This window comes from Metopolophium dirhodum, chromosome 1 (assembly GCF_019925205.1).
Source record: "Metopolophium dirhodum isolate CAU chromosome 1, ASM1992520v1, whole genome shotgun sequence".
In the NCBI taxonomy this organism is placed as follows: Eukaryota; Metazoa; Arthropoda; class Insecta; order Hemiptera; family Aphididae; genus Metopolophium; species Metopolophium dirhodum.
Window position 1 is genome coordinate 127,382,983 of NC_083560.1, and position 12,258 is coordinate 127,395,240.

Below are 12,258 nucleotides of genomic sequence, written 5' to 3' on the forward strand. Positions count from 1 at the left end.
CAGATGTATGCTGCTATACACTGTCCAGCGAGAGAACGCGCCGATTCTGCGCATCCCCCGCGTCACCTCGCTATCAAAACCGGTTCCCACATGGCAGGGTGTTGCGTGGGGGAACCAGTTTTGGTCGGTGCGCAGCGCGTTCTCTCGCTGGACAGACTATATTTGTGGGACGAAACAAATGGAGGGTTGGAGTCGTCCATTTTTTCCTCATTGATAATCGACTATTTAAATAATATTATTGAAAAAACTCCTACCATAAGTAAAATATCGTTGTATAGTGATGGTTGCGGTTATAAAAACCACAATATAGCTGTACCAAATGCTTTATTAAAATTTTCAATTGATCATAAGGTTACAATCACACAGAATTTTCTAGAGAAAGGCCATACCCAAATGGAGGTAGACAGCGTCACGATAGAAATGCGCCTTAGAAAAAGGGAAATCCATCTACCAACTGATTATATTAATTTATGCAGAGATGCTAGAATTAAAACTCCATATAGAGTGAAATATCTAAATTTCAGTTGTTTTAATGATTATAAATCATTGAAATACTACACATTTATTAGACCAGGGCAGAGCAAAAGTGACCCTACAGTCATTGATATTAGGTGTCTCAAGTACACCCCAAACTATATAATACATTATAAAATAAATTATGAAGACCAATGGGCAATTTTACCTAATAAAAACAGAAAAAAAAAGATTTTGAGGTAAAGAGTTTGTATAAGGAGGAAATAAAAATTAAAGAAGAAAAATTTAAACACCTACAAGAACTAAAACAAGTATTTCCAAAACATACTTGGCAATTTTATGATAATTTACATTATATTAAAAGTAAAAAAAGTGATCTATTTTATGTTTTGTTTTTTTTGTCAGTTGACCATTTTAATTATTATTAAATTATTTTTATTATTAAATCAAGATGATTTATTTAATCTTATAATCTTATAATATATATATAATATATATAAATAAGTGTACATTTTGAATAAATTTTATAACTCAAGATCCACCAAACTGACTTCAATACACATGTCAGGACATAATAAGATTACTAAAACCTAAACTAAGTAGATTGTTCCTGTGAAGTTTGTACGCTGTGGGATAAGTGGTTCCGGAGTTATGGCGTCTTAAGTGCACACCTGGCGACATGGCTAAAAACAACAACAACATCTATACAGTTATTTTTATCTTTATATATAACCCATAGCAACCATTAAAAAACAAAAATTTTGATTGTGATCACTTCCCTTTTTAAATTAGCCTATGACACTCACAAATAATGTAGCTTTGTATTGGTGAAAGAATTTTCGAAATCGGAGTTTATCCCGAACATACAAACAAACGCTATCATTTTATATATTAGTATAGATAAAAATGAATCTCACACACGTGTTCCTCCCCCTACCGACAACACTAAAGTACAAAAAACCCAACCAGGCTAATAACCTCAGCTGTTGAAGCCTTACTCTTAAAAAAAAAAAAAAATGAATGTTTGTGTAGATTATACCTCTGGGAAAAAGATAGACTAATTTAAAAAGTGTTAAATTTGTTTTTTTTTTTATTCATCGGATTTTAGTACGGTTGCGTTAGGCTTTTGTATTAATTGATTATATTAATCCTCATTACGTCATTACGTATTGCCGTTTATCATTGTTGATAACAGTAGACAAGCATATTATAAAAAACGCGTTTGCGGCATTTTTAAAAAAATGTTTTTGAATAGTAAGTTTGTTTTTCTGTCTAAATAAGAAATCATTTAGTAAAGGTAGCTAATATATTCATGCTGATATATTCTATAATCCCTCTTAATGTTATGCACATCTTTTTTTTCAAACAAATGAATTCGTTTTAAGTCTCCTTGAATTGTTGATGCTCTTATATCTTCTAATACTCTGTTGACAGGAACACCCATTGCCTATTTTCCTAAAAATAAATCATTGCAATATTATACAGACTGGGTAATTAATATTTTAAATCATAAATCACTATTATATAGTCTATAATGTATGTAAGTATATTAAAACAAAAATTAAATAATAGTAAGTACCTGCAATCATACTTCTGTCTTCTGTAAACAATCTTTGTTTACCTATTTCCATATTATGCCACATATGTGTACTACAATATTGTACATTCACTTTTGAACTATTTACATGTACTTTAATACTTGATGGACATACTGAACCAGTTTTAACAGATCCACTGCTTTTGGAATTTTTACACCCCTTTATAGACAATAGACATACATTAATCATAAAAAGTAAAAACATTCATTAGGTTCTTCATTAGTTATTTTGCAAAATTTACAACGATACATATTAAATATTAATAATTATTACTAACTATTAGAAAAAAACTGCAACAACGAAGTGCAAACTGCAAACAAAATACTATTGATTATTGTATTATACTTATTATTTTTTTATTATTTTAAAAGTTGGTACTTTCTATTGTTTTAAATAGATAAACCAAAATTATATAAATTAATATAATATAATATAATTAATATAATTTTATAAATTATAAAATTATATTTTAAAAAAAACTTATTATTCAAATACATTTTTTTAAAAATGCCGCAAACGCGTTTTGTATAATATGCTTGTCTACTGTTATCAACGATGATAAACGGCAATACAGCGTAATGACGTCATGGACAGTGAGACATTTTTCCTGCTATGATCCATTCGTATATTTATAAGCAGAGGCTTCGCCACTAGCGCTGCGACGACAGTGGTTCGGGCAACAACATTTTCAAATTTCGCTCGAAACCACCTCTGCGACTGTTGAAACTGTCCCCGTCATGAGGTATCTGGTAATAATTTCCGGGATGGTAGCAGACCGTCGATGAAAATGTAAAAAATTCGAAGACTTACTTACGGGGACAAAATTCGGAAATTTCGAAGATTGAATGTGGATATTTATTTTTTTTTCGACGCCGTCTTCGGGATTGACATTGTCCCTATGGTACCCTCTGGGGAAAATTCCTAACCTCAATTTCGGGAATTTCAACGGATGACTCATTGACGGGGACAACGTCGTCGGGAAATAGAGAATTTAAGGGTGTACGGTGAAATTCGAATTGTCTAGGACGTCAGCGGACCGACGCCCGGATACTCGTGTTCGACGACCGGCGGCTCCTCAACTTTTCGTAACCACGATAACCCGCTTAATATTCGTCCTAACCGATATCCACCTCAGTCCGAACACCTTTCATTTTCTTTTTTCAATCGGATTTTAAAGTTTCAAAGCCGTTGGTCGAAAGCTCGTGAAGTTGACTTCCGCAAAAGATCGAAATTCTCACCGGGACACTGTTCGGGAATTTCGGGATCAAACCGTTTAAACGTATTATCTCCCGTCGCCGACTTCGGGGTTGACCTCGGGTGGTCCCCATCCGTCGGATTCCGTCGCCACACGAAAGTCAACCGCGAAGACAGCGTTGAGAACAATATAGCCGCATTCAATCCGCGAGTTCCCCGAATTTGTCCCCGATAGTCGGTCATCGACTCTGACGTTTTCAACGACAGTGGATCTCGATCTCGGGAATTTCGAGGGATGACTCACCAACGAGGATGACCTTGACCCAGAAGACCGCGGCGAAAAAAAATTCGACGGGGACTGTCCACGTCAGCGAGTGTTGAGAAATATTCCGTGTCCATGTCCCCGTCAGCAAGACTTGTGAAAAAAAAAATGCGTCGTTGTCCTGCTCACGGGTAGAAAACGTGTCCTCCACACGGGCCTCACTAACACAGTCGCAAAAATACACTGATATTAGAGGCCCGTGAGTGAGCCAACAGACTCAGTGCCTTGGCTGGGAATTGACCTCCGGTATAACCTGTTGAGGGTTATGATAACAAGATTAAGGTTTACATATTATATAGGAAAAATTAAGAAGATAAAACTGAAACTGAAAGTTCGTTCTACCCTCATTCCATTGTAGTGTTTCTATTACCTATTGTTAATGATTTTATATATTTTATATTTTAAGTTCTCTATCTGGTGTTGTTATGATAGCTATACAATTTTTTTTTTTTAATTTAATTTTTGTGTACAATATATTGTCATGTTGACATCATGAATTTTTTACATACAATTTTAAATTTCCTTTTACATATTTTTATCTCTTAACCAATTACATTTTAGGTATGCTTATCTAATTATACATTTTTCATAGTTAATTCGCTTACAGTGAAATTAGTTCATTAACATTTTTCTTACGATTACTTAGAAGTTAAATGAAGTTCATTCTTTTACATTTTTTTTAAAATATTATTTTACATTTATTTTTATGCTTATGCTGACTTAAATTAGGTTAAAATTTTTTCACACATTGTTTGTATTTACTTGCTTTAACATTTTGTTATACCTTATGGTAACTTAACTTAGGTTAATCATTTTACATTTTTATTTGTTTTTTCTTTTATTTGTTTTCATGCCTATTCTGACTTAAATTAAGTTAAAAAATTTTTTTTTTACACATTCTTTGTATTGACTTGCTTTAACATTTATTTTTCACTTATAGGTACTAACATAATTTAGGTTAGTTTTTTTTTATAATATATGATTGTTAGTTGTGTCGATCAACGTTTTCAACATGTTCGGTGCTTCAGCTTATATATAGTTTCACACTGGTCTTTAAAGCTATACCATTCCTCCAACTTTCCACTGAACTGGGGTAGGTTTATGGTTTATGGTAGTTTAATGTATTTGTTTAAGTCACGTACCTCTGTTGGATTCCTTTCAGATATCATATCGTTCTCAAACTGGTCAATGAGACTGTCTGATTCACTATCCTCCTCAATTTCTTGAGCTAATTCATCATGTGTGTTAACATATGTGTTAAACGCATTTTCTAATAGCTCAATTTTTGTAGTAATTTCATTAGTGTCGTATGTACTCAGCACATCAAATGTGTTTCACTTGTGCTTCTTCTCTATTCGTTTTCTTTTATTATTTAAAACGCAATGTAGTTTCTCCATGATGTACCATGGTTCGCACGTGCTTACAGCTAAGTTATGTAATGACAGTCCAAAAAACGAAACTTAGCGAACGCACTTTACCGAACGTACCTACATGTATGAAATGAAAAATAACCGATCGAAAAAAAAGAATAACTCAGTGGTTTTTCGTTCATCGTGTGTGGACTGTATATTTTATTAGAACAAAAATGTGGTTGTGCATATCAAGCAAAAAAAAACAAATTAACAAATGCAAATTAACAAACAAATTAATTTTTTTATGTATACTTTTATCAAATTGTTCAGAAACAGCAAAAACTGTGACGTGTATTAAAATTATACAATTATAAATTATTTTCACTTTATTTTTATTTTGTACTAATCATCTACTATGTATGTGTAAAATAATACAACATTTTGATTTTTTTATTGAGAAATTTGACTTACGAGTTTTCAATTGTATGTTAATAGATTTATGAGTTTTTAATTTTACTTAAATTAAACTTACGAGATTTTGGTGACATTTTAAATTATAATAAATAAGAACTTTAAGGGAATTTAAATAGGAAATTTTCTACAAATTAATTAAAATACATAATATTAAGTGCTGTTATATAATAAATATAATAACAGTATTAAATAAAAATAAAATATATCATTTAGATAAAAATATAAATTAATATATAAAACAACTAGCTGATCCTGCTGGCACTTCGTTGCCCGTTAAATGTACCAATTCTATATGACTCAAATTTTGTTCAATTCGTTATTTAATATTCGGTGTATGGTGTATGTTATTCAATATTTATCTTAATTTTTCTGTTGTCCGGAATAAAGTCCCACCCAGACAGACTTACGCGGCTAGGAGAGAAGTTTACCCAACCTAAGGCGACACGGCGAACGGTTTGTGAGGCGACCAATGGTGTAATAGTTGGAGTATTCCGGCATTGTACCGTTTGTCAAACCGTTCGTTGAGTTATCCCGTAATTAAAAAAAAAAAAACTTAAGTAATTTCTGACAGTGAATAATGAGGTATATGTGATCGCGTGGATGAAATCTATACAACGAAAGTTGGCTTGTTTCGGTTGGAAGTCTTCACTCAGCGTGATTGTAATTTTGTACTGCTTCTATTAGTTTATTAAGTTTTACTTTAGGTACCCGAGCCGAGCAGGGCCGTAGCAAGAACCAGTAGCGCCCCTGGCAGAAAACCAAATTTGCGCCCCCCCCCCACATTCAATTTTTTTTCAAGTACCATGATCATAATTAAAAAAAAAAAAAAAAAAAAACGTTCTGTCGATCGTAGCACACTAGCACATTTACATTATATTTATTTTATTATATAAATATTTTTATTATTATAAAAATTGCTCTATTATGTATTATAATTAAATAATATCACGAATCAAAAAATGGCTAGACACAACAAATACACCACTGCCTAAACTGCTCTCCCCTGTTCCCTACACATACCCTCCTTGGAAAATGAACCTAAACATCAACACCTCAATGATTCAAGAAATCCAAAACATAGAGCCGTCCGAAATCCCTAAACATTTTAATGACATTATACTTAAAAATTTTTGTAATCATAAAATTATATACACCGATGGATCAAAATCCAACGACAAAACAGGACTAGCTATAATTACAGATGAAGAAACCTTTAAGTTCTCTTCACTGAAGATTAATTATATTTTCACCATCGAGGCACTAGCGATCCTGAAAGCCATAGAACTAACTGAGCAAAATTGGAAAAATACAAAGTCATTCTTAATAGCCAGCGATTCCCTTAGTTCTATCTTAGCTATACAAAACCAAGAGACATCAAATGAAATCATAAAAAACATACAAGAAAGAGCCTCTTCTCTTGCCCCCCTTCGATAACCTTCATGTGGATTCCTGCCCACAAAAACATACCAGGAAATGAAAAAGCTGATGTAGCAGCTAAAGAAGCCTCGACCAACATCAATATCCCCAAAATAGACCTCTCGACTTATCAGGACACTGCCCGATACGCCTTAAAAAATAGCAAAAAGATTCACCAATGACTCTGGGACCAGGAACGTAACAACAAACTATATCAGATAAAACCTTTTCTGTCACCTAACCCGAACCCTCCCTCAAGTACGAGAAGACAACAAGTGATATGGACACGGATGAAAATTGGACACACAAACATCACACACGTCCACTTAATGAGAAGAGAACCGAGACCAAACTGCGAGTTCTGCAACAACACCCCGATTTCCACAGCACACCTACTCCTTGAATGCCCTAATTTAACAGAACAAAGAAAAATTTTTCCTCACCTAACATTAAGAGATATTTTAAGTATAGACAATTTTAACTATTTAATAAGGTTAGGTTAGGTCCTTAAAATAACCAATCTATTTAATAGAATCTAAATAGTTATATATTATTGTTACCTATACCATTATCACCACATATTTGTACTATACTGTATTTCCTATATTTAAATATTAAGATAATTGTAAATAACTTGTAAACATGTTTTTGTCCCCGGCTAATGACTTTAATGTTGAAGCCGTATCAATAAAAAAAAAAAAAAAAATTAAATAATAATAACAGACTAAAACAAAAATCCTATTATTTTATCAAATATAAAAATGTTTACCTTATGATTAAACTTTGATTATCATATTTATTTAACAATAACTTTTTAAAATTTAACTTTTCTTGCCTTTATTGCTGCAAAGTCATCTATAACATCATCAAATTATATTTGGTCAACCAAACTTTTTTCAATAGACAAAATTGCCATACTTTTTTTTTTTTTTTATTAGCTTTTAGTAAAATACTATTACAGCTCGACAGTTACAATATTATAATGACAAACTAATAATAATGAAAATTAATTATACAAAGTAATCTAATAGTAATAAGACGATTAGGGGGAAGGTAAAATTGAATTTAAATTATTTAAAATAGTTGTTAATGACTTAATTAATGGGAATAAAATATTTGAGATATCACTAATAATTTTGTTAAAAATAGGTGTTTCGACTGGTGTTTGTTGATTAGCTGTGGCATCGGCGTGTACTTGTTAGGCGATTTTGGTTCATCGTAGATCTTAAATAGTTTTTTATTATCTTCAGCTTACTGAAGCTTCTTTCACACGTGGCTGTGGTGACTGGAATAGTTAAAAATATTCTTAATGCCATTTCAAGATTAGGATAGAAATCTTGAAGTGTATAGTGATGTATACATTTTAGTAAATCTAGTTGTGTGGCAGACTGAAATGAACACATTAATTTAGATGCTTGAAATTTAAATTTTTCAATTTCTAAAAATAATTCAGGACCATCTATATCAGTGGTTCTCAACCTGGGGGGCGCGCCCCCCTAGGGAGGCGTGACAAAATTTCAGGGGGGGGCGTGAAAATGTTGAAAAAAAAAACACGAAAAATGAAAACGTTGCCGTTTTCTACGCCGTGCCTTGCAGGTGTGTTTTGTCGCCTCCACGGTCGATCAGTAGATATACATTATACGCGAAGTTATTGGTTCAGTTTTCTTCCACCTACCTCTGCGAGTCTGGCTTTTCGGCGCTTGCTTATATAAAATCGAAATATCGAGCACGATTGGACGTGGAGAGTGATTTGAGATGCGTATTATCACAGATGTCGCCAAACATAAAAAAATTGATTAAAAATAAACAGGGCCAACCCTCTCATTAATTGTATATTTAATAATAGTTAAAATTAATTTTAAATTAAAATAATATTTTTTTTTTGTGCAAATAAATTCATTTAATATTAAAAAAACGTCATTGAAGTTGTATTCATATTAATCCAATTACCAACATTAAAGTATAGTTGACATATAAATGTTATACATATATCAATATTATAATAGTGTGGGGGAGGCGTGAACATATAAAATAGTTTGAAAGGGGGCGTGGACCTCAAAAGGTTGAGAACCCATGATCTATATCATGTTCATACTTAAGCGCCAAATCATTTTAATTTCATCGGATGGCATAATCTTTAAACAATTTCCAGTTAAAAATTGGAATTCTGATTTAATTTCTGACATTTTTTCAAATCTCCACCTTAAACTTGTTAAAATTGAGTCTAATGATTGAAAACACTCGATTCTTAAGCTATTATCATCTGATACTGTTCCTTCATCGTCGGCCCCACATGTGTCCTTCCTTGGAATCTTACGTTTTCGCTTATCTTTAAATTCTGATGAAATATTTAGGCATTTTGCCGTACGTTTTGCTTCATCTAATGAATTATTAAATCCATTTTTTCTGATTTCTTCAATTGATCGAATTAGTCCATTTATAAGACTGCATGCAACATCTATTGTTTGATTCTTTGATTGTAATAAAATATTGACATGATCAATTTGACTCAAAACGTCATTCCAAAAATTTATCAAGCATATAAATTTTAAATTAATTTGACTAATTAAATTTTTAGTACCATCTCTCGTATCGTGGTTAAGAGTTATATCAGCGCTTAGAGTTTTTAATAATATAAAAATGCTTTCTATATTATTTTTAAGAGCTGAAACTGCTTGTTTTTTTGTTGACCAACGTGTATCACAGTGCGATTTTAAGGTAACATTTATTACACTCTTTAACTTTTCCCATCTTGATGTAGATCCAAAAAAATAAGTATATATTTTTTGGACTATTCCAAAAAATGTAGTGATGGTTGGAGATGTATCTGCTGCGTGTACGCCAACCAAATTCAGACTATGTGCAGCACACAGAACGAACACGGCCAATCTATTTTTTTGTAAAATATGAGCTTGCACACCATTATAAATGCCAGCCTTATTAGAACCATTATCGAAACCTTGGCCTCCACAATCATTAATATTTAATCCATCATCAAACAGTTTTTTTGTTATTTCACCAGCTAACCCAATACCCTTTTTTTCCTGTGTAGCTATAAAGTCAATAAAAGTCTCTTCAATTGTAACTTCTTTATCAATAATACGTACGTATCGAATTATTTCTGTTAACTGTTCTTTATGAGATACGTCGGGCGTACAATCAAAAAGTATAGAAAAGTATTTTGCTCTCTTAATTCTATCTAATGCTTCGTGTTTTACTTTTTTCCCTAAAAGTACAATTAATTCATTTTGTATTGTTGGAGAAAAATAACTAAGTTTATTTTTACATTAGGCAAATCTAAAATAGAATTAGAAGTAGAAATAGAAACTTCAGCCAAAGTATCATTGTAACTTGTAGTTGGTAAATTTATGTAATTGTTGATGTCCGTACCTGATTCATCAAACATGGGAAAATCATCGATATCGTTGAGATAGTTCTCTAGTTCAGAAGCACCACTTGGAGGACTTGAAGAGTGTGTACTGCTATCAGAATAGTTTAAAACAGTCACGGTGGAGGTATTTAATTTCATTTTTAATGATAATTCAGTCTCATCTTCAGTTTCAGAATCTTCTGAATCCAATGGAGGAAGAACAGATTTAAAAAGCCGCAAACTTCGTGACGAAATAATTTTTTTATTTCTATACATAGTTACCTAATAAAAATTAAATATTGATTTTATTATTTATTTATTCGCGTGGCTTGTATAATGATAAGTAGAAATGTTAATAAATAAAATAATAACATACTTTAGATAAATAATTTCGTAATAGTAAAACAGAAATACAAAAATAATAATTATTATTATAGGTCCTATTAATTAATATTTAATACGTTATTTCAGAATCTAAAGTTCTGTATCTTTTTATATACAACAATAAGAATGAGGCAACTAAGCATTGTATCTTATTGGATACAAAGTTATAGATGAGGCAGCTGAGTATTGTATCTTATTGGATACAACGCTATACATGTGGTAACTGAGCAATGTATCTTATTGGATACATAAAATATCAATCAAAAAAAAAACAATATTCGAGCATTATAACCTAACATTTTATTATATTCAAATGATAACGAGGATTACCTGAATAAATACTACTAGTTTCAGATTATTGCCGCATATATTCAATGACTTATAGCACTCTAAAGTCGCAGTAGATCACAAACAGATAATAACACTAATCCACGTGTGAGATGAATGATAACAGCGTAATCAATTTTAGCTATAATCAAACGATATAATTAAATATAAACTCTTTGGAATATTTAGAAAAATGTACAACAGTTTCATGGAGAAAATAAATATTGTTTTTAAAATCAAAATTGACTCAATTACGTGTATCTTTTAGAATACAGCGTCAAGTTAATAATTCCTATATAATACTTATTATTTTTATGATTAAAACTTAATTTCTTTTTTTCCTTTACCGTAACTTAACTTTTTGGATTTATTGATGACATAATATACCTTAACTTATAAGAAAACATACGATCAGTCGGAGACTGTGTTGTGACTGTTGAAGACGTAGTATTATATACTGTAATGAACCTTACTACTTTTTCCTTAATAGACAATTTACTTAATTATCCATCTAAGACATCGGTTGACCTGACGACTGATCTTCCTTGAAAAACTTATAACGTTCAGATATTTCATTCACTTCAGGAGTAAAATTACTTTTCAAAATTGCTATCAGCTCCTTGAAGGCTCGAACGTTTTCTTAACTGGATCACCCGGAAATATTAGTTTTTTCAATGTTGATTACGTTTCTTGACCGACAAACGTTAATAAAAACGCCACTTTTTTAACATTTTTAATCTCATTTAAAACAAAATATTGTTCTAAACGTTCCGTGTATTTACAAAAATCATCACCAGGCATATACGATTCTACTTGCCCTAACATTGTTACTTTAATCTGTAACTGCTTAACACTTTAACTTTAACTTATTCACCACACGCACGTGGTTTTCACCACTTTTCGCCAATGTTTTGTATTACTTGATACATCTAAGACATGTGTACGCTGGCGTTTCAGAATAAGAACTGACTTTTATTAAGAACAACATCATTATACAATATATCACATAATAACATTTGAGATTAGAACATAATATCATCTATAAACTATGATAATCACAACAGAAACTTTACAGGTAACAACCTATACAGATGAGCCAGTACATGCCCTCTGGAGGTTCTAAGTGGGTTGAAGCCAAGCAAGATGGACTTAACAACTTGGATAATACCTTTAAATATATAAAATAATTGAGTTATACTTAAGTTAACTTTTCAAATTTGTAATATTCAAAATAAATGTATTAAGATTAATAAAAATAACAGATGTTAACTAAAATTAATTATAAGTTATAATAAGTTATTTATAAGGTTTTTAATAATATTATGTTACGCAAATATACTGACCTTA

At 31.4% G+C, this 12,258-nt stretch overlaps 1 protein-coding gene across 1 annotated transcript; it reads right to left on the reverse strand.

The window, feature by feature from the left end:
• Window positions 1-4,694: 4,694 nt before the first annotated feature.
• Window positions 4,695-11,736, reverse strand: LOC132953661 (uncharacterized). Its single transcript, XM_061026031.1, has 6 exons — window positions 11,597-11,736; window positions 10,221-10,441; window positions 9,850-10,056; window positions 8,926-9,789; window positions 8,086-8,268; window positions 4,695-4,816 (listed from the first exon to the last, which is right to left on the reverse strand). Exons 1-6 carry the CDS (start codon window positions 11,734-11,736, stop codon window positions 4,695-4,697), a joined length of 1,737 nt encoding a protein of 578 aa, XP_060882014.1.
• Between the last annotated feature and the right edge of the window lie 522 nt (window positions 11,737-12,258).